This window comes from Sesamum indicum, linkage group LG6 (genome assembly GCF_026168435.1).
Source record: "Sesamum indicum cultivar Baizhima isolate 11 linkage group LG6, ASM2616843v1, whole genome shotgun sequence".
NCBI classification, from domain to species: domain Eukaryota; kingdom Viridiplantae; phylum Streptophyta; class Magnoliopsida; order Lamiales; family Pedaliaceae; genus Sesamum; species Sesamum indicum.
In genome coordinates, this window is record NC_142662.1 from 18,180,578 (window position 1) to 18,203,836 (window position 23,259).

At 34.9% G+C, this 23,259-nt stretch overlaps 2 protein-coding genes across 3 annotated transcripts; one reads left to right on the forward strand and one right to left on the reverse strand.

Moving 5' to 3' along the window:
* Window positions 1-1,365: 1,365 nt before the first annotated feature.
* Window positions 1,366-16,124, forward strand: LOC105164203 (SNARE-interacting protein KEULE). 2 transcript variants are annotated; one of them, XM_011082811.3, is made up of 23 exons: window positions 1,366-1,453; window positions 3,841-3,899; window positions 4,878-4,959; window positions 6,241-6,319; window positions 7,315-7,365; window positions 7,522-7,618; window positions 7,712-7,744; window positions 8,105-8,230; window positions 8,311-8,502; window positions 8,596-8,679; window positions 8,761-8,859; window positions 8,964-9,037; window positions 9,684-9,780; window positions 10,456-10,581; window positions 10,658-10,753; window positions 11,488-11,610; window positions 11,700-11,777; window positions 13,021-13,208; window positions 13,466-13,556; window positions 13,634-13,723; window positions 15,339-15,414; window positions 15,549-15,632; window positions 15,765-16,124. In XM_011082811.3, the coding sequence occupies exons 1-21, from the start codon at window positions 1,369-1,371 to the stop codon at window positions 15,408-15,410; spliced, it is 2,022 nt and encodes a 673-aa protein (XP_011081113.1). In that variant the 5' UTR covers window positions 1,366-1,368; the 3' UTR covers window positions 15,411-15,414; window positions 15,549-15,632; window positions 15,765-16,124. The 2 variants fall into 2 exon arrangements, with proteins under 2 accessions (XP_011081113.1, XP_088737941.1); XM_088881815.1 differs by lacking the exons at window positions 1,366-1,453; window positions 3,841-3,899; window positions 4,878-4,959; window positions 6,241-6,319 and adding an exon at window positions 6,532-6,973.
* Window positions 16,125-18,087: 1,963 nt separating this feature from the next.
* Window positions 18,088-22,575, reverse strand: PHR1 (photolyase 1). The gene is made up of 9 exons (XM_011082810.3): window positions 22,140-22,575; window positions 20,811-21,151; window positions 20,481-20,721; window positions 20,154-20,311; window positions 20,035-20,071; window positions 19,794-19,852; window positions 18,825-18,906; window positions 18,652-18,723; window positions 18,088-18,529 (listed from the first exon to the last, which is right to left on the reverse strand). Exons 1-9 carry the CDS (start codon window positions 22,443-22,445, stop codon window positions 18,353-18,355), a joined length of 1,473 nt encoding a protein of 490 aa, XP_011081112.1. The 5' UTR covers window positions 22,446-22,575; the 3' UTR covers window positions 18,088-18,352.
* Window positions 22,576-23,259: the final 684 nt, after the last annotated feature.

Genomic DNA, 23,259 nt, shown 5'->3' on the forward strand with positions numbered 1-23,259 from the left:
TACACTACATATACAACAAATTTTTAGGGTAAATTATTTCGACACCCCCTAAAATTATATTTAAATACACGTATGCTATTTTTTCATTTCTTCTGTAAAATTACAAGAACCTCTCTTAGTAGGTATTGATGTAATTTACCTCATGGGCATACTTGTATTTTTTTCTCTTGATCACGTGTTGATGTAAATTACGATTATAACTTTGGGAGGTGTAATTATGATTTGCGATGGAAATAAAATATTTGTATAATTCAATTTAATTTTAGTAGGTGTTGATATAATTTATCTTTTTTTATTAAAAGAATAGACGATATAATCTTTATATCCGTAATGTGTATATATTATACGAAATAGAGATGTAAAAGAATAAAAAATCTTAAAATTTCCAACACTTTTCTAGTAATAATTATTGCATGGAAGTTGGAATATGTTTCGGCCTCCACATAATTATGTGTAGGAAATTTTGTGAAATGTTTCCTTGTCTTAAGATAGTAAGATCTTGGGTGAATACAACTAGATTTTTCACACTACCATGTCTATTGATGTGTTCAAATTGGGGGAGTGTTTGCGAGAGCTTTGATATTAATAAAATTGATAATTTAAACAAAATATAATTTTTTTTAATAAAATCGAAAGTTGAAAGTGTTAATAAAGATAGTCGTAATTTATTTAAAGAATAACTACACTTTACTCTCCTAACCTTTTATATAATGACACACATACTATATGTGGTTTGAAAAATAATATCTAGTATCCCTGAGTTTGCTTTTGTCTAACTAATAAGTCTTTTCATTAGTCAAAATTCGACTAAATTTATTGATATTAATCTTTTCTAATTAAATTATGCTTATAACATGGAATATGTCATCCTAAATACATTAACGTATGAAGATGTTTAAAGATAAATTAATCACAAAAATATTTATTTCATCTGATTAATAATAAGTCAATATAAGAAAAATATTAATTTTTATTTATTTTTTTATTAATATTAATAAATTTTACATAATAAAAATATTTATTTATTAGATGAATACAGACGTGAATGATACCTAAATTTTAAGATAACATAAAAAGTATATATAATTAAGGAGGGGAATGTATTATTTAAATATTGGTTGCATAATCGGCATTGCACCTCCACAGCCCGACATTCTTGTATTCTTCTTGTTACGTTCCCCATGCTCGACAGATTTGGACCTTCCGTTTTGATCGAGTGAAAGTAATGAATAAAAGTATAAAAAATTGGATCACACGAAAGCAGGATTCCGATTAACAAAAATTATACGGTTCAGTGGTCAATTGATTGAATTGACAGGGAAGAGAAAATTATAAACTGAGAGCTCGGCGAAAATCAAATTCGTCGCCATGTCGACGTCGATGTCTATGTCTGATCTCGATAAATTGTCGCCGTTGCGCGACTATAAGAATTTCCGCCAAGTTACCCGCGAAAGTAAGTCACGTTCACGTCCCTAGGCATCTCTGCTCCGCTCTGTGTCTAAATATTTAGAATTCAGTTTATTTGTGCATTAATGTGGTTGAATGTGGAATATCGTGGTTTTGCCAAAACCTTTTGGGTGATTCTGGTTTTCTATTTTATATGCTTTGGAATTCAAGTTATTTGCTTTCCTGAAACTTGATAATCCTCATGCATGTGGAGTTTGTATTGATTTTGTTCTTCGTAGGTCACTTGTGATGTATGGATTTCGTTAAATGGAAATATTGGTGCTGATGCACATTTATGATTACAGAATTTTAAACATTGCTAGTTAAAAAATGTGTGATTTACGGTCTGAAGGTTGGGTGGTGCTGATCTTCGGAGACAATATAAGGAATAGGATTGACGTTTTATGAGTGGTTAAAGGTCCAGGACTTCATTAAAGAGAAACCTGAAATGGGTTTATGTGTGGGAGTGGAGTTTGTGAAGAAATTAGCAAGTTGTAGTGGAGTAGCTGTGAATAATTGGAGCATAATCCTTGGTTAAGTTGATGGACGAACGAGGAGGTATTAATGATTGTCACATGAGGTAGACGGCTATGGGCGGTGGGTTTGCATTTCTGTTACAATTATGAGTGGATTACTTTATGCCCAGATAAGCATGTAACTTAATATTTTTTTACTTCAAACAAAGAAAAAAAGAAGAAAAAAATTGTAACTCGGCATGAATAGTTTTATGTGACCATCTTCTTCTCATTGGGAAAGAAAAGTGCCAATATTTCTATTTGCTTCCATGGAATAAGTTGGTCTCTTAAAAGATCAGCTAAAAACTTTGTAGGCTGCATCACTGGCATTATCTGCCTCTCATTATTAGAACTTTCAAGTATGATTTAAATGATTTGCCAAGCACAATTGAAATTTCTTGTGTTTGCAATTGACCCGAGTTCCTAGGCATTCGGCCTCGGGTATCAACATCTCCAGTAATTGGAGATTACTATTTGTATATTGCTTTCACATTGGAATATATATGCAACTTCATGGAAATCTTTAAATGCTTAATAGACTCGTATAATCATCATTAGAGTAAACGGAGGAGGAAAGGAATATGTTTAGATCATAATAACTAAAAAGATTCTTCACTTAATGTAATGGAGGGGACTCCCAAGTATTAATGTTTAGGGAAATCGGATGTGGCAAAGCAGCTTATAGAATACTAAGCATGGCAGTAAGTGAATGTAGACAGCTGAGTGATAAATATAGTTTGGAATATTATGTATTTGAATATTTACATGGATGATGGAGGAGAAATAGAGTAAAAAATGGAAGATGTCTTAACATGTGTAAACTAGAATCTGGTATGATGTTAATATGCTTGAATATGGGCAAAATTTCCGCTTCCCTTCCTGTTTTTCTTTATTCCTTTTTGTTTCCTTTTTTCCTTCTTCTCTTTGTTGCTTTGGATATGCCCTAAGGTATAGAAGTATGGTTGCTCTTATCCTCCTCATATTCCCCCCACCCTATCTACTATCTCTATTTTATTTTTCTTAGTAGTCAAGTAACATTTACTGAAATGTACTGAAATTCATTCATTCATTTTTTTTTGGAATTAAGTGCAAAATTCATTTTCTTTGATCTCTCAAATCGGCAAACTTGCTGAAGATTTCTGAAACATGCTCTAAATTTTGCCAAACCTAATGAATTACAACGACCTCCCATGAGGTTTGGCATAATTACGTAAGTTTTCAAACAACGAGGGGATATTTGTAAGTGTGCCAAACCTTAAGGGAGCTCATTGTAATTTTCCCTTAGTAATTGTGCTGAAACTAATTAGGATTTGCTGAACAATTGTGTAATTAAGTTCAGAATTCATGACTTATTCATTTTGGTATCTTTTGCTCGTGCCTATGACCTAGATACCTAATGCTCCTTGGGCATCGAACAACTATGGGGTGTACTAGATATTTGTTCCATTCCCAAAAAGATTGTCATTGCTTTGTTGCACTGCGAAAGCCACTCTCTTTGGGGAATAGGATGACCACATGATGTTGAATTGTCCTTGACCTGAAATGTGGCAGTTGCATAATCTGTCAATCACTAAAGTAAATTTTAAATATGACAATTAGTTTAGTGAAATAGAACATTATATGCTTATTAAAATCTACTGTCTCTAAGATTATAGGAAATTATTGACACTTGGAACTCTGCTATTTTCTTGTGATTCCTAATTTTATTCTGGCAAGTATCTTGTGTCAATGGGATACTTTACTATATCAATCTGCCATTCTTCCATTTCAATTTGGATTGATGCATGTTTTTTTGTTGTATCATGGCATGCTGAATCCTTCTAGCTTGAGGAAGTATTTATGTTATTTAACTTTTCTAAATGGTTTGTGCAATTTATAGGATTATTACGTGAAATGCTTCGATCAACCAAAACAGGGGACTCAAAGGCAGTTTGGAAGGTATAAGCAACTCATGCATGCATGTCTATTGCTTTCTCACATTTTTTAGTTGCAGGGTTCTTCTCAGTGGACTACTATTTTTCCGTGCTTTGTCTTTGCCATAGCAGTTTAAGTCAGGATCAATCTCTTGCTAAAATGAAGCTGTTTGTTGTCGAATGCCTTAAATTTTTGTCAAGAAAGTTATCACAAAAAAGCTTCTCTGTTGTTAGAGATCCATGCATAATAATCTCTAGGTGCTAGTTCACCACATTCATAAAAGACCCTGTTCACTACTTTAGTCAATTATATATATCCAGAGTAAACATGTGTGTATATATATATGTATATATATCATGTACATCATTCTTTTGTTGCAAAAGAAGAGATGTTTTCAAGTTACTGCTGAGGAGGTATGATAAGGCTTAATGAAGAAGAATGATAGTGACAGGGGGATGTCATCCAGTAGGAGGAAGGTGGTCACTGGTGGAGTCGCTAAATATACAACTAGGTTCCCATTTAGTTTTACTTGTTCTGTCAGGGATGACGATTAATGTTTATGATTTAAGCTTATATTCCGCTAAATTAATGACTGCATTATTTTTCTTGTCCGTGTCTGATTCTTGTCCAGGATTAATTCAGAATTTTTTGATCTGCGAGTATATGTCAAAAGCTATTAGCTAAAGGTTTTCTAATCTGGCAATTGTTTGTTTTACTTGTTAGGCTCAGTCTCTTCCTTTTCGTTTCCATATCTTTAGATTGTGTACCATATAAGAAAAATTAATACCCACAGTAAATAATTGAGCTATTATCATGAATGTAGAATGTGAATACTCCTCTTTGAGATTTAAGGGTCACTACCACGTGTTTCTTCTCCTTAACAGGTGTAAAGACATCATTTAGTTCATTTTTTTTTTCCATATCCTTTCCCTTGCTTGTTTGTTCCTTTACTCATTTAACTATAGGATTTAATTACCATTGATTTTTGACACTTGCGTACAGGTACTCGTCATGGACAAGGTAACTGTTAAAGTAATGTCTTATGCATGCAAGATGGCAGATATCAATGAGGAAGGAGTTTCATGTAAGATATGAAGGCCAGTCTCAGAGGAAAATTGTATCTTTCTTCTTTTTACCCTTACATTATAGTTTGCTTGGTGTTTTGATCTTCACGTGCATGCTTCTTGCTATCAGTTTATTCATATGCATGTTAGTATTTTCTTTTAAAAGTTTCATTCTCATTTATGTTACATTAGCATAGTAATATGATATCCCTGAAAGCCTGTCACTTTTCAGCTGCCAATTTGAGGCTTTCTAATTTTTTCTCACTTCGATTTTCCAATGTTTGATGCTTCAATAAAATTGTTACTTTCTTCCATTATGGAATCTTCTTGTTAAGAAAAGGAATGATCTTGGTTCGTTCCTTGTACTTGTGGACTCTTTTTCCTTCATGGACTATGTTGATCCTTATCATGACATATATTTCTTCATGAACCTGTCTTATCCTTACAGTTGTTCACAGAGAAATGTGAAAAATTTCCATGAGTTACCTTTTGCTTTGTTGAGGCATCCTCTCAACCCAGGTGGCCTGATTCCCTTGTGATTCTATTGTTTATTCTTGCTAAAGACCTAGCTTGTGGAATGACTCCATACACTTACTGTCTAGTCCTATGCCTCCTTATCATTAATCACAAATTATGCTGCTAGAAAAATTATGTAACGAGGAAAAATACTAGTCTCTAAATTGAATAGTTTCAAGTCCATATTTGTTCTGTTTAAATGGCTTAATAAGAGGTTATATGGGTTTTGAAGTTTTCCTTAAAGATAAACTATTATGTGCTTTTTCTGGAAATCTTGTGTGTAGTGATGGTGCCCTTAAATGAGATTGGGTCAACACAAGTGAGATCATTGGTGCAGTCTTGATTAGTATGTTGAATTCGGTCTGGCATTTGACATCGTTTTTCTTATCGTTGTCCATTGAGCACCCAATCTCCAGACTTCAACACTCTTACTTAGAAAATATAGGTTGGCATTAGCTCTTCTACCTGACCACACAGTACTTCTGAATGCATATAAAGTTTTTAGTTCTGCATTTGGCTTCTATTGTAAGTCAGTGGAAGCACTTTGGCATAGATGTGTCCAGAATGGGCTCCACCAATCTATGAAAACCCTTGGCTGAATGATTTTCCAGAAAGAGGCACTTGATTTATTCCCAAATATGTGAATGCACTGCCTTTATCATTATTAGTCTAAGTTGACCTAGTGACTGGTGTCATGTACCAGCATTAGCACAAGATACCTGTTATAAATTTATTATATGCCAGCTTTAATATTGAGAAGTAACCACATTGTGTGTCCCCTGCAGTGGTGGAAGACATACAGAAAAAAAGACAGAAACTGCCGACCATGGATGCCATATATTTCATCCAGCCAACCAACGAAAAGTTATACATTTTCATTTCCTTGCTTCTACTTTTGATTTGGCATCATTAAGATAGTAATACTTTGGTGTCTGAAAGTGCTATGTGAACAAATAAGCAAATGAATGTTAGATCATGCCCAGTATGTTGAAATTCTTTTTTTAAGTTTTAAGAAAGCTGCACTGTGAATCTGCTTTTATTTCTGTTTATGGTTTTGTGGCTCTTAATTTACAATGTCGGAGATGTCATGGCCTATTACCAGATATTTAACACTATGGTGCTTGTCTTGTAGGATATTTGATGTTTCCTCCAATTTGTGCTTTTTTTCTCTACCATAATAAAATTTGTTCTCATTGAACTGAGAAAAATCTTTGCTTTTAAAGTTGTAAAGAACAAGAATTGAAATTTATGTTAATTGGAGGGGAAGATTCCTGATCTTGGTTAGGAAATTAGAAAAATAGAGAAAGATGCTGCATGTTTGGTCATTTTAACTCCACTACCCCTTTGGACATCTTTCTTTCTTTGTACATCAACTGAACTTCAGCAGCATTTTCCCTATGTCCAGCTTCCCTCCATCAAAATGTTCACAAAGCACGACTCTTCCTTTGTTCATGTGAACGGACAGAAATGCTAAAATCGTTTTAGCAAAATCCTAGTCAAACAATTCACTATTTAAGGGTACTTTATTTGCATCATTCATGGCCAATCCTGTAAAAGCATTCTGTCTCAGCTTAGCTGATTCATAAAATGTGCTGGGAAACTGCCAATATCGTTTCAGTTTTATTCTTTCGGTTTCCTAAATTTTATTGTTGCAGACATCTGAATCTCTCTCTTAATTCCTCAGATTTTCTTACAGAAAGATCTGGGTGTTTGCACATGGAAAATTTTGATTTTTATACTGTATCTTGCTTCCTGAAATATAGCTTTGCTATATTTAACTTGAGCATGACAAAGTTTATGGTTTCTTGCTATATCCCTCTCTTCCCTGTACTCATCTATCTTTTTCTCTTTATATGCAGCATTGTCATCTTCCTCTCTGATATGTCTGGAGGATCAGCATTATACAGAAAGTACGCCAAGTATTAATTATTTGTATTATGCTCCCCCCCCTCCCCCTCAATTTCATGGAGTATCTCACCTTCTTCAGATAACAAGGAAAATTGCTTCAGAAAATTAATACTTATTGGCTTGTCTCTGTCTTTTTCCTACTTCCTTTCTTCTGTTAGGGCATTTGTCTTCTTTAGCTCACCTGTTGCCAAAGAGTTGGTTAGTGACATAAAGGGAAATGGAAGTGTCTTGTCTCGAATTGGGGCCTTAAGAGAGGTTAAAGTATTTCTGTATGCTTCTGTGATCCATACTTTATAGCGTAGAGTTACATTTTGATCTTTGATCTCATTCTGAACCTGAAAACTGCAGATGAACTTGGAGTATTTTGCCATAGATAGCCAGGTATATTACCCTACATGCTCTCGTCTGAGTGTCTTTTATTTGTTAACCTTACATGTCCAACCAGTGAGAAATGGAAGGTCAAACTAAGTATAGAAAATCCTTTACTTGCGGCCAACCGTTCTATGTTTAAACTATTTACAAGAAAAGTTGTGCATAAGTCAAGTAAAACAATATGAGACATAAACATATAAAACCAGACATGTAAGAGACAAGATGCATTTAGGAAGCCTTATAGTACTCTCATGGGCATTATCTCTATTGTTGGCTCCATCATTTCCTCTTGAAATTTTCTTATGTAGTGAGAGATCTCAAGATTCCTAATGCTTACAATGATTATTTAATGAATAAGCTATAACCTAGGGTTTTGTCACTGACAATGAGAGAGCTCTCGAAGAACTTTTTGGGAATGAAGAAAGTTCTCGGAAAGGTGATGCATGCTTGAATTTGATGGCTACCCGTATAGCTACTGTGTTTGCATCTTTGCGGGTATGTAATTTCGTCTGATTACTGGCCATAAGACAAGTTGTAACACGGTGTCAAGATTTGCAGATGTTGTCATTTGACAGGAGTTTCCATTTGTGCGCTACCGTGCTGCCAAATCCCTTGATGCTGCTACAATGACAACATTTCGTGATCTAATTCCTACAAAGCTTGCTGCTGCTGTTTGGAACTGTCTTATGAAATATAAAAACACCCTCCCTGACTTCGCGCCATCAGAGACATGCGAGCTGCTTATCCTTGATAGATCAATAGACCAGGTTTCTATTTGTCTAGTGACAATTAAGATATCAAAATACTGTTTGGAATCCCATTTTGTTGCCATGTATGACTTTTTTATTTGTTATATGAAGATTGCACCAATTATTCACGAATGGACTTACGATGCAATGTGTCGCGATCTACTAAATATAGAAGGGAATAAATATGTCTATGAGGTAAGGTCTTGCGTTCTTATCTTCAATTGTTGCTTGATGTTTATAAGCTATGCAGCTTCTTTAAGTAATTCCATGGATCAGATTCCGAGCAAAACAGGTGGGCTACCCGAGAAGAAAGAGGTCCTTTTGGAGGATCATGACCCTGTCTGGGTGGAGCTCCGTCATGCACACATAGCTGATGTATGTAGCATGTGCAGAAACTTCCATTTGTTTTTTTTGAAGTTTCTCGTTCTGATGAAATTCTATTATAGATTTGACTTTAATCAAATTGTTTACTATGTCAGGCTAGTGAAAGGTTGCATCAGAAGATCTCAAACTTTGCATCAAAAAATAAAGCTGTACAAATCCATGGTTCAAGGTTGGTAGAGTTATACAGTTCTTCACAATCTATGCACTAACTTAAATCTTCATCACTGCATAAATCTCTGTGTTTGGAGAGATGGATATCAGAATTTCTGAAATTTACCACGTTATAAGAATCTAAACTTCAATTGTTGCACGTGATGTCTAACAGAAGTCCAAGAGTTCATGCACTAGTATTTGTTGCTGGTATGACATGTAGTAGTTGCTCCTCACCTGAATGCTTAATAATGTCATGCGGCCATGCTTAAGGTTATTCTTCTTTTGTACAACTTGATTAACTTGAATTTAAGTTTAATCACCTATTACTACACAGATATACTTAATATTCTGATTTTCTTAGTTTGACCTCATTTAGTTCAATAGCCTTTCAAGCACAACCTCAGCGTTTTGAACAATTTTGTTATATAATATTCTATATACAGTTGTCGAGTATTTTTCCAAGGACTACAAATTCATTTTGCCTGCTGAAAGAGAATATCTCAGTGCTGTCTTCTATTACATCATTCACCAAGCTAGACCCCTTAGTTATAAAACACATGGATTCAAAGCAATGTATTAGGCTTGTTTCATTACTTATGTAGTGATGCCTATTGACTTTGTATCTTCTGGTGTCATATTACTCTCTTATAAATGATTTGTAGAGATGGCAGTGAATTGTCTACACGGAATTTGCAAAAGGTGGTTCATGCTTTGCCTCAATATAGTGAACAAATAGAAAAGCTCTCCCTTCATGCTGATGTGAGTCTCTTGTATTCCCAATTGCAGCTGATTTACTTGTTTGTATTTGTCATTGCTTGATCTAAAAAATTTGACTTCCATTACGAAGTGACACCATACTATTGGTGTGTAAAATCGTTCCTTCTAGTTCATTCTTATGATAAATATTATCTGTGATCTTATTTGCTAAGAGGCTAATTTCTGACTCTTACAGTATTCTTGTGAAGTTATTTGGTACTTTAAACGTATGATTTTGAGAAACTGGAAATGCTTATATATTAGGAAAACATAGTGAAAAGGTCTGCTTTTTTTGGAGTCTTGTCAATAAGCAGGTATTGCACTATTTAAGCCCATACCCAACAAGATATTTATAGTATTTGTACCCTCTTTATTCTAACGAATAGAATACCTGTTGGGCCTTACTCATATTATATCCCAAAATCATACGCGTGGATATTTTAATGACATGGGGATTTTGATTCCAGAAAATGTGAACAGTTGCATTGTGTGTGTACTGTAACCCATGGTTGCACTTTTGCTAAAGGCTTATAAATAGAATGATGATACAATTGACTTAATCAAGGATCAGTGTTGAAAACAAGCCAGCAAATGTATCTCGTTTGGAACCGTTATCTGCTATTTGAAGGTATCCCATTATTTATTTTCTCAATTACTTAATTGTACGTCTTTCTTCAGATTGCCGGAAAAATTAACAGAATTATCAGAGAAATGGGGCTTAAAGAAGTTGGGCAACTGGAGCAGGACCTTGTTTTCGGGGATGCGGGAACCAAAGAGCTTATTAACTTTCTTAGAGTGAAAGAGGTAACTGTATTTTGTCGGGAAATATCATGAGCAATATCGTGGACATGATATTCCTAAAATGGACCTTTGTTGGCAGGATGTGTCACAGGAAATTAAGTTGCGGTTATCAATGATTTACGCAGCTCTTGATCCTGAGAATTTTGAGGATGACAAAATTGCAAAACTAGTGGAGGTCTCTTCTGTTACTTATCTTTTCGATATAATTATCATAAGTTGTGCGTCTCCACCTTCCAGGTTTGACTTACATCAGGATCAAGTGTCTTCAGTTGCGTCTCAAGCTCAAGATCAAAGATGTACTTTTGCTTCAAGTCAACAGTGTTAAGCAATTAAAGTTTTTGGACATACTATTATCAATATCTTGATCTATCTGATCACTCCCATTATTTTCCAATGAGATTGAATGTTCTGGAGATAAACAAATAGAACTCATTCTATACTACTCTGCTGCTTCAACGATTTCACCATTCACATGTTCAACAATCTAGATTCTTCCTCTCTAGCCAAAAACTTCAATCACCTCTAGATCCAGCACCTGCCCTGCACTGAGCCCATAGTTTATTTAGCAAAAAAAATTCTTGAGGACTTTCTGTTGATTCTGTTTGGTGAGCATTATTATTTGTACCCCACTGCTGTTTCAACTCCCTCGCCACCTCTCCCCAGCGCACATCTATAGATGATTTGAATTTTGGTTGTTTTTCATCCTGGGCACAAGCTCATTGACAGTTTTCCTTTAAACCTTCTAGAGTCATTCCATCATTTTTTTTTGGTCCTATCCATAAAAAAGTCCTTGACGTAAGACTTCAAATTCTGTTTTTTGATGTATTGATTTTTATGAGAATCATGCAATGAGTAATGCTATAGTGAATCATGGTAACCTAATTAACATCTTGATGCATCTAATTGTAGTTGGCTAGACTACCACCTGATGACGTGAATGCTGTTTATAATATGAGGTTGCTGGAGGCGTCACCATCAGGAACCCAAAAAAGCTCAATTTTACCATTTCCACTCAAGTTTGATGTTCACAAGGTAATGGATGATTCTTGAAACTATTGTTGTGGCCAAGCAATCCCTTTTTATGATTTCATACTATTCCCCATTGGTTTTCCTGTCTGCAGAAGAAGAAAGCTGCTCGAAAAGACCGCCCTGGTGAAGAAATGATGTGGCAACTATCACGTTTTTACCCTATAATCGAGGTACGCTATAAATTTATAACTTTTCTGATATCAGATATAGATGTCATATCTTGTGAAGAGCACATTGAAAATAAATAAAACAAGAAAGAACATTATTGGAACCCCCTATCATGCCTGTTAGAAGTGAAGAAACTGGGGAGTCACTCCTAGATGGCCGTAGGCTCGTCGAGTGCTGGAATTTGTATTACCCAATCCAAAAGCCTTAACTTTTATGTAAAAACTCTATAAAGAGACTTTTAGTAATAAGGTGGAGCCTCAAACTGCTTCATATAAAATGCAACGAATTCTATATCTACTAGGTTCCAAATTTGTCGGTGCTAAAAACTAGTAGGATGATCAAATATAACAGAGCAATCACACTCAAGTAAAGCTACCCGATCTGGATTCCAGACACGAATATCTGGAAGAATACCATGACATTATAGATTGTAGATGATTAATTATATTACTGACTTTATGAATTACTGTTTTGCACTATAACTATCACCAAAAAGGATTGCATTTTAGCTTAACAGAATTCATAATCTACTATATGTCTTATTTATATGGAAATTTTATTGATTGCTTATCTTCCAAGTCTTTTGTGTTAGAAATTGGTTCAAGTTACCTTGGTATTGCTTCTTTCGGGGTCGAGAATTAGGAAGTCCCTTGGTTTAAGCCTACATTAGGGAGCTTTCTGAATTTAAGCTGCATTTGTTGGACAAGCGTACGTTGAGATTGATGCCTATAGTTTTTCACCAATATTCTTGATAGTCTACCAAATGCAGGTTCAGGTTCAGGTTCTTCAAATGGTTGAAGATTACTTTACTGCAGTTTTTTTGTATTGAGGGTGTGATTATTAAAAGTAAGAACTGGATGATGTTCTGTTGGTTGCATTTAAACCTTTGATGAAAGTTTGTTTAGATGTGATCTTCTAAACATCTATATTAACTTTTTAAATGGTTAATGTGGGTACTGTGGTCCCTCTTATTTTCATTTTTCTCGGAGCTCAACTCTTCTTTCTTGTCATGCTTCTTGGTCTCCATTCTTTGAGTGTTGTTAGAGGAAGAGGCTCAGGGGCAATGCAAGATTCACACCCTAACATATTTTCTTGGCGATCCATTGTATAATTTCTACTGTGCTTCATAGCAATATTCTCAAAAATTTGTTGATATGCAAGAATGAAGTGCTGGCTGAAGTTGCAGTTTTGCCTTGACTCTGATTTCAGTGAGACGTATACTGAACTAGCTTTGTGGCTTTATAGGAACTTATTGAAAAACTTAGTAAAGGCGAACTACCAAAGAGTGACTATCCATGTATGAATGACCCTACTCATGGAATCTCTTACGGTGCATCTTTAAGGACAGGTGAAATTCCAGCTCCTGTTTCGAAGAGATCAAAACGGTCGATGACATGGGCTCATTCTAGAAATTTTGATAATCTGTATTCAAGGTATTTGTCGCAATTTTTTTCCTTTATGTTTCAAATAGATTTATTTGATTTCTTGGTGTCTTCCCCTTTGGGTCTACTGCTGCCTGAAATACGGCTTTATGCTGAACTTCTTTCAGTCAAGTGTGATATGTGTCTGTTTGGCTACATTAATCAAGCCTACACATTATTATGATTTACCTATATGTTTATTATCTTTTCCGCATGTTCTATTTGCTGTTTAGCTTGCTTAACTTTTTTGTTTCTTGTTTTTTTTGCAGTGATTCACCATTAAGGCGTGCGTCTAGTGATTGCAGGGATATGGGTCGGCGGATTTTTGTGTTTATTGTTGGTGGGGCTACACGGTCTGAGGTATTATCCGTCAGCTCTCCTTAGCCCACAGCACCCACCACATGCACACTACTGACATTTGTTTTTTTCTTTTGCAGCTAAGAGTTTGCCACAAGTTATCAGTTAAGTTAAAACGCGAAATTATTCTAGGCTCATCCAGTCTTGATGACCCTCCGCAATTTATCAAGGTAGATGTCATTCTTCCCATGTACCCCTTATCGTCTTAATAAGTTGGTAATGCTGAAGATATGAACATAGAGGTGATATCAAGATGATGCCTAACCCTGTAATGGACATGCTGTGATTATTCCTCACATCTATAAGGATAAGTTAGTTTTTATTGGTTGTATTGAATACCATCAGCTGAAAATTAGGTAGAGGGACACTCCAATAGTAGAGCATCTTTTAGTATTCAATGCTCCTAGCATACTTCTCCAGAGGTTCATAGAGTATTTTTACATGAATTGCTATGCTGAGATAGACAAGAATTGTTGAAATTATCGTCACTTTTTACCTGAGTGGGACTAATTAAATGTTAACCGGGAAGTGGAAGATAAAACATGATAACCATGGCTGCTGGCCAGAGGGCATATGTCAATTTATTGTAGATCTGTAATTAGCTATATGGTATAACCTTATACCAACATTATATAGTAGCTGCTCATCTGTTAAGAAACATCCCATAAAGAAACCTATTTAGAAACAAAGATGAAGAAGTTTATACATGTAGATGATGGTGTCATCAGGTGATTGAGTAAGATATTTTGGGAAAATTGCAAACTAGAATGTAAATTGAATTTTGCTGTAAGGAATCATCTTAATTCTTTCTAATAGAATTTTGCCTTTTTTTTCAAGGTTATTGGAGGTAGCATAATCTCTTTCATTTTTTGGTTTAGCAATAAGTAGTGGGACTATTTTGGAACCACTTATGGACCTTAAGAATAAAGATTTGAAGGAACTTTATCACTAACTACTATAGTGGATCATTTTCTTTTATAATATGCTGAGAAAGCAAAAGATGAACAATTACCAATTTGCTTACGCTTGTTCTTTCCATTTCAAAAAAACAATGACGAAAAAGTTGAGCTCTTGTTTGCTTCCTGAATTGACTGGGTCTCCACATCCCCCCAGTGGATTGGGGTGGAGTTGCCCATATCTTGCAAGCACCAAGTTGTGGTAGTTTTGGGAAATGTCACTGATGAATTTCTTTTTTCCTCTTCTCTCTCTCACCCTCTGCTATTTTTTTTGGGTTTAGGGGTTTCTGGGGGGCATCTTGAGCCATCTGCAGCTATGCATTCAGGGATAGTAATTACACAGTCCACTTCGACTATAGTGAAAATACAGAAACTAATATGCTGCTTACTGATTTCAGTAACAACCCTCCGTCACTGAAACCAACAACCAATTGTTATCACAGTTAAACCCGTACCTAAATTTTCAAATATGGAAACATTTCCCACCTGTTTTCCTGATTTCTCTTTATAGTTTTTTTTTTTTTTTAGTCTAGATATCTATACAAACATACATACTCAAACGTATATTCAATATAACACACACACACATAAATTTTGCAGTCGTTGCATTTTATTCATGTTGGCTTTTTATGGGCCTGAAAAGGTTGAAGGGGTTGAATTTAGGAGGTGTTAGTGTAACTATATAAATAGCAGTAGTTTCTGTGTTGTCATCGTAGTCTAAGCGGTGCTGACAATCCCTTACTTCAATTGTTCTTTAGTTATCTGCCAAAAACATGTACACCTCTACGCAAGTTATCTCCATCATTCTCTTGGCTCTTTCTTGTTGCAGAAGATGAAGGAGTTGCAGAAGATGAAGGAGATGACTGAAGATGAGTTGTCATTGGATGATCTCAATATCTAGACACGTAAGGCTTGTAGCTGGATATGCATTTATGTTTTCCAGTAGTAAATAATAAGTTGATATGTTGTCACATGTGCTATCTTCTCCTCTTCTCTCTCTCCTTTTTCTTCCCCTCTGACATTCTTTGTATCTGCGAAGTTCTCTGGCAATCCATGGTGCGTGCATGTATTTCTTTCAGTAGTTCGGACACTGGAAATGCAAGCAGTTTAAGAGAACTTAATGGTATGTTTTTCTTTGATTCATTTCCTTCCGGAGCCATTATTGTTTTGCTCAAATCTTCACCTTCACTTTTGCACATCATCAGAAGACGTCTCAGGGTGCTCATATTCTCATTGGTTTTACAATGACTTGTAGGCACTTACCTGCGGTTGACGACTAAGAGAACTGTGAGAATCCGACTATATCACAAGACACAGAAACTTATGGTACATGAGGTGTCCGTTGAATTTGCTTGTGCTAGCACTGGAGTTCAAGTCTACGGTAAGGACAGCTGAAATGCCTTCTCTGTCGAGTCGAGCAATTGAGGTTTCTGATCAGGACTTTGATGACCACATGTTGCATTTTTTGGCCTTTTTTCGGCTTGCTTTCTTTTGCATTTGCAGAAGTAAAAAGAGTTTTCCTAGTTACCTGTTCAACTTGAACTACTTCTCAAACTGTAACCGCTGAGTATGTATTTCATACTGGACTTTACTTACTGCTTGGAACATTTCAACATACATTCTGTTTAATTTGTTTAAGGGTAAATCCACACCCCATCGGATTTACATTATTTGCCGGAAAGGTGTGAGACTACAAAAATAAGGATAATTATACTCTACTTTTCTAAGATTTGGTGTAATTGTACGTCTATCCCTTGAAGTTTGAGAAATTACATTTAGTGCCCATAAAGTTTGCTTTCATCTAACAAATAAGTCCTTCAATTAGTCAAAATTCACAAAAATTGATGATAATAACAAAGAAATTGAAAAAAAAAATCATATTTACTTACAATTGATTTATTAGTGATTTATTTTAGGTTATATAATGTTTTTATAATTAAATTATCCCCATACGTCTTCACAAGTTAATGCATGTGAAAAGATATATTTTTACAGTTATAAAGGTAGTTTAGTCAAAAGAATTATTTAACCTGCAAGAAATCAGTAATAAGTCAATTGATGGTAAATATCGATTTTCATTCAATTTTTTTGATAATATCAACTAGTGAATTTTGAGTAACGGATAGATTTTTTTATTATAAGCAAGCAAACTTCAAAGGTGTTAAATGTAATTTTTCAAACTACAAGGGATCTACATGTAATTATACCAAACTTCAAGAAATGAGAATGTAATTATCCCTAAAAGTAACCTCGTGTTTTCACAAAAGAAAATAAATAAATAAATAATAATAATGAGCAAAAGACAAATATGCTCTTTCATATTTATATGCAATTCATTTATACTCCTCGTTGTTTGTAATTATAAATATATTTAAATTAAATTAAAAGTTACAATCAGCTCAAATGACTTTTACTTCGTATTACATGTAACTCCATTTAATAATGTTTCAATAGATATTACATATGATATTTCAAAATTAACCCTCACTGGATTTTAATTGTAATTTTTACTGAAATGCTCTTCGAACCAAATTGTAGCGTTTTACAAAATTTAGTGGGTCAAATGTCATGATTTAATACACTTGTGGTTAAATGTTATATATATATATATATATATATATATAGGATAAACTAGCCAATTATGACAATTTATAGTTATAGGGAATGCCTCTCTATGTACATATTTTGAGATAACACCCAATATACTATTACACAAAATCCAATATGTACAATGTACTTGATTACTTAATCCACCACCACTGCACATATTGGATGTTTATATAATAGTATATTGGCAACTTTTTCTTTCTCTCTTTTTCTTTTCCCCCATGCATTTATATGTGTTTACATCTCTATTTTTGATATCTTAACATATTTTCACTTGAGTGTGAAATGGTCCACTGATAGGCCATGCAAAAATTGTTTAAAAAAAATGATTTAGATTAACATATGTATATATAGATGCATTCTTCAAACATCTGTATTTCGTACATCTCTCTTTTAGACATCTCAACATATTTTCACTAGAATATGAGATGCTTCTTTGAGAAGCCATATAAAAATCATATGAAAAGCCTTTAGCTCGAAATGTCTATATATTTCCAATGGCTATAAAAGTAAGAATGACTAATTTTGGGGAAAAAAGGTAACATTTAGCTACAAAGTATAATTCATTTTAACTCGTTAGTTTTTTTTTTTTTAACACATTATAATTTCATGCAAATGACATTTTGGTCGGAGAAATCAGTCAAATTATAATCAAAATTTATAAGAGGAACTTTTTAAATAACACATGCTAAATACGCCAGAATTCTATCGATGGTGTTATATGAAGACATAATAAATTTTACAAAAAATAATTATAATTTTCGATTTAATAGAAATATATTTATAATTATGTTAAACTTCAAGCGGAAATAATTTACCATTTGATAATTTTTGCTCAAGATCAGAAATCAATTGGCTTGGAAGCAGATAATTTGATACCCCCATTATTATTACCACCCCTTAAGCCTCACTCTTCCAAGTTTAAACAGAAACCAACAAGACTTGATTTCAATAGGAGAAAGCCAGAACCATTTGGTATCGAAATGCTATACCAAAAAAGAGGTACAGCATATTCTGCATTATCACTTCATCACCTCATTTGCTCAAAACTGCAATCCATTTCAATGATACAACTTTACTAGTTCTAAAATTTAGCTTGATCTTCATAAAGATGTTATCCTACAAAGTCCATTTGCATCTCTGCTGCGAAATCCAGTTAGAAAGTCTGTTGCTAACAACTAAGAGTTGATAATGAAGCGGCTGGTAACAGTTTACAACAAACTGAGCAGCCAATGCTTAACTACGCAGTTCTTTGGCTTTGTTGTTGACCAGCGGTTGTTCTGCCTTCCTCTTCTTGCATTCACTTACTATCCTCTTTATATATGCAATATAGCCGTCCACATCGAATTTTCTCTTGCAACCAGCATAATTCATGTATCGTATTTTTCCAAAAACAGGTCGCTCTTGCCATCCCTAAATGACCAAAACACGCCTTAGCATTAGCTTTTATGCACTCATTAAGTAAAACTATTTCAACATTTTGGAATGTAAAAGTTGTCTGGTGCTTCTTATAGAGAAGGAAAATTTAAATTGACCTGGTCATGTAATCCGCATATAGACCACATGCATCCAACGTAACCATTTGGATCCCTGCCATCTATTTGATACTGCAGGTGATGTAATTGAAGAGAAAAAGAACAATCTGAATCAGACAGTTGATAACCAGAATATAACCTTTAAAAAAGGGGCATAATTAACAGATAAATACTTTATCATTCAAGTATATTGCTGTTGCAAGAGCTTCCGCAGGCCCACTAGTCCATTCAAGAATTTTTTTTGCCCAGTACATCCTGCATTTATATTATAAGAGCGAAATGATATTGCCGCTTTTGAAACAAGGATAATGTAGAAGAGAGACAAAACTTCAGTTCTTCCTTTGCGAACTATATTGCTACATTCTAGGACCAAGATAAAATGAAGCTCAATTGTCTTACTAAATATAACCAACAACCACAATGTTCATACTAAATGGTTTTAGTCAAGTAGAAGGATTGATTTATTGTACAATTTTTGTTTCACAGTAGAGAAATTTGTCACACTTCATCTGTCTCAGCAGATATGACGCGGGAAAACTATTGTCTTCATTACATTTTTCAGACTCTGATAATCATGCAAGATCCAAGTAGAGAGCCCTCTTATAATAGTAAACTTCTCACTAAGATGTAAAATTTCCGTTAGATGGAGAGGAAGACTAGACGAGCTCTATTATGAGAATGATCATGAACTGAGTAGCAGAATAGAAATCAAAGGAGAGAAGAATATAAGAATAGCAATATTGTTAAAAGAAAGTCACAAGAATGATTATGACTTCAAGCAAATAAAGATGATTCCCCGAAATATCATGCAAGAAATACATAAATTCTTTCAACTGAACCTCTATTATTTATTGGAGGATGCCCAGTTTATAGTCATAAAGTTTTATTCAAAGTATGAATTCCCCAATGCTTATAGAACCTGTTTATGCTCATAAACTTCTTGTTCAAAGTGTCAATTCCAAAATATGGATACACCCAGTTATGGTCATGAAGTTCTTATTCAAAGCACCATCTCCCAAATACGGGCAAGAAACATAACTAATTATGATAATAACAGATTTAAAATGAATTCAGAATTGTTGGGAGCATGTCAAATAAATAATAAATGAAGAAGAAGAAGATTCATGAAAAAAGCTACTTACCGCATAAAACCATGCATCTTTCCATAATGAACCATTTCCAACTGAGAAGCATTCCAAAGCTGAAAGGAGAAGGTGGATGGGGACATTAGAGAAAAATACAACATCAAACTAAAATGATAATAATTGAATGAAGTAGGTGCTAGCACAAAACACTATCAATCACTAGTGGCACGAAGGCTGCCAAAAGAATTTCAGATCCATGATATTCTCAAGAAGAAAAAAAAAAAAAATGATTACTTACTGGATCAGCAGTTTGCGCTTTCTCCAATTGCTCTCTCCTACACATATCCACAGCATTAAGCAATCTATGATAAATGAATCAACCAGGTACCCAGGGGCAAATCAAAGAAAACCACTCACGTATATATATGTTCACGTTTATCAGAGGCATGGTCCATCAAAGTCTTACGCGCCCACTCCCAAGCACCTTGTAATGAATCATAATGCGGCTGGTAGAAGCAGAAGTTATCAGCAAGTTCTCTGCGGACGATCAGTTCCTCCAAGAATGCATCAATTGCCTTAAAAATAGTAATGAAAATAAGCTTTGTGTCAAATAAAACAATATTATAGATGGTATAAAGTCTCATATAACTGGGATCACAACCAAGTAAAATAAGTATGAAGAACAGAGAGGAAATACACAAAATATATCCAATCTTTTGAGCTTTTAGACTTCAAAACACACACCTGGGGATAGAGTTTTCGAACTTTTCGTGCCTCCAAGGCACATCTCTGTGCTGATATCTGCCCAAAATGCAAATATGGAGAAAGGCCAGACAGCGCTTTGGGTTTCAGTGGATTATTCCTGTCTGAAAAATAATTCTTCACTCTTACTTTCAAGAACCCATTTTTATCCCCCATCAATACGTCTAATGCAGCTTGTTCACCTGGCTGACACCATTCAAGTTCAGGAACTTCTGCTCCTTGCCTGGTGATATAGTTAGATATATACCAACACCTAGCCTAAACTGTAGCACAGATCATAAAGTACTCATTCAACAGGAATTAGTATCTCACCTTACAATACGTGCAATGAGGTTATCCCAATCTATAAAATTACTAGGGGAAGCCCATTTCCGTTTTGGAGTTATGTGTTCAGGAAAATCAATCAAATATTCAGGAAGTTTTTTGTTTATTTTGCCCCTTATTGTCCGAGCACCATATTCCACTTTGTCCGATGCCACCCAAACAGGCACCACATTGTGTGCATCCACTTCATGAATTGATACTGATCCATTTACTCTCTTGCACATTTCCTCTTTCCATTGCCGAACCTCCCGCAATGGTGAAAAGTCTGTCACCAAAAGTGAAGCTCCACATTCGTTAAGAAAACTTGGAATGGTGTCAACAGCTTCACCCTATTAATGCAGTTAACAAAATCAAATTCAGTCTTGGTTCTCCATCAAAAACAAGAAACCAATTCAATCAACAAAGGCAAACATTTAAGACTTCGAATGTGTGTGCTTGACCTCCAATTAGATCATGCACAATGAGATGATCATACGGGAAGATGACCTATCCATGAGAAAAAGGGAGGGGAAGCAAGAGAGGTAGACACAGGTGGTTAAACTCGAGAAATGTACTTCATTTGATAGAAAAAGGAAAATAATAGAAGCAGAAGTCTCATACGCACATTCTATGAGATGATTAAAGTAATTCCTTTTGCTTCCCATCCTTCCACTGTTAGGTCCCAAAGGCATATTAATCAGTCCTCCTAGTTAGTAACCAAATTAATTACACAAGTTCAATTGAATGAAAGTGAAGGTACAGAACGGAAGCATTTTCCCTCAGCTGTGTCCTTGATCACCACATCTGAATGGGCAACAAAACCTATAATCAAGCTGTAAAAACTACTCAGCCATGAATGCTGACAAAAATTTCAGACTAAATCCTAAACTGGGGCCACAAATTGCTCAAGCAACCAAGCAGTTGCAACAGCCCATTCAAACTTGTTCACCAACAACTTGCGATCAAAATGAACCAAATTTGATCACACTGAAAATACAATGCCGTGCTCAACCCTTCATTAGTTAAAATCCAAGCAAAAGTATACTACCAGACAAATCAACAAAGCAAGTATCTGGATACTAGCATTCTCCGCAAAAATGATAGTTCAGGCAGAGGTTCAGCTCTCAGCGAGCAGCCCTAAGCTGATCTCAAGCTGAATTATCAACACCACTCTAAGAGTCTTAATCTTTATAGATAGTAAATAAATACTCGATATAAAAAAGCTAATACTTTCAATCATTTCTGTGAACAATATACAAAACATAACAATTACCATTCATCAAAAAGTTACAAATTCACATAAAAACACAGAAAACAGGAGTGCGAAATGGGACTCGCCTGGAACAAGAAAAAGGGTACTTCAAGAGTGGATTGAAGATCAGAATGCAATTTCTTGAGCCCTCTTAGCATAAACCCCAACTGCCGAGCTTTCGCGCCCTTAAACTGATGAAACAAGTTGAATGCTATGGCGACGGGAACTTCCCACTTGTTAGCCTGATGCACGGCGTGGATCAACGCCCAGTTGTCCCGCAGCCGTTGATCCCTGAACATCCAGTACACGACCGGGCCCGCGGCCTTCGGATCCGCACCTTGCTTCAGGACCCTGATCCTACCCGGCTGGACGGCAGGGATTGAGGAAGACATGGGTGCACCAGCTGTGCTAATGTGCGCGGGGAGAGTGTAGGTTAAGGAAGGAGTTTCCGTCGCGAATCAGCTGAAGCTTGAAGAGGGCAGGAGGAAATGGAGGGAAATGAAACGGTTGACAGTTGTGGTTTTGAAAGGGGACACGTCAGATCATTTTCAGCCGTCTCTTTGTTGACTTTCAATATCGTTGACATGGGCTTTTCAAGCGGCCCACTTTTGACAGAAAGCCCAATATGAATGGCCCAAACGTCATTACAAATTCATTTATTTTGAAATTTTTATTTTTTACATTAAGGATGTGTTTGCACTGCCTTCTGTTTGTGCTGTGGGATATAAGTTATAAAGAAAATTATAAGTTTAACACCACTAAAAGTTCGGATGTGTTTGAGAATAAAAGTGAACAACAAAAAATGTCAAAATTTAAGTGTTGAAAAAACAACAAATATTTGCGATTACCAAAAAGATATTTATAATTTTTGACTTAAATTAGCTATATTCAAATAGTTTAAAAATAGATTATCTAAATTAAAAAAAAATATTTTTTTCAACTTATTTTTTAATGTTAGTTGGGCATATAAAAATCTTAAATATTTCTCTATTACTATTTATAGAATTACACTACTATCTTCGTGGTATAATAAAAATAAATGTAAATTACAGTCATCTTTATGGAGATTTCGTATAATTACAATATTTTTTTATTACTTAAAAAATTATAAATACCCCACTCAAATGAAAAAAATTATGTAGCTCTTACATGGTAAGGTGGATATTACTATTTTATCATAATTGAATTTTTTTAAAAATAAAAAAA

What these genes read in the sequence shown, in the direction of transcription:
- LOC105164203 (XM_011082811.3), top strand. Translation starts at nt 1,369, where the DNA reads ATGTCGACGTCGATGTCTATGTCTGATCTCGATAAATTGTCGCCGTTG. An exon ending in AGCTCTCCCTTCATGCTGAT is followed by an intron (nt 9,781 to 10,455) that starts GTGAGTCTCTTG and finishes GTCTTTCTTCAG; the next exon opens with ATTGCCGGAAAAATTAACAG. An exon ending in AAATTGCAAAACTAGTGGAG is followed by an intron (nt 10,754 to 11,487) that starts GTCTCTTCTGTT and finishes ATCTAATTGTAG; the next exon opens with TTGGCTAGACTACCACCTGA.
- PHR1 (XM_011082810.3), bottom strand. Translation starts at nt 22,445, where the DNA reads ATGTCTTCCTCAATCCCTGCCGTCCAGCCGGGTAGGATCAGGGTCCTG. An exon ending in CTCATTGCACGTATTGTAAG is followed by an intron (nt 20,722 to 20,810) that starts GTGAGATACTAA and finishes CTATATCACCAG; the next exon opens with GCAAGGAGCAGAAGTTCCTG. An exon ending in CAATATACTTGAATGATAAA is followed by an intron (nt 18,724 to 18,824) that starts GTATTTATCTGT and finishes CATCACCTGCAG; the next exon opens with TATCAAATAGATGGCAGGGA.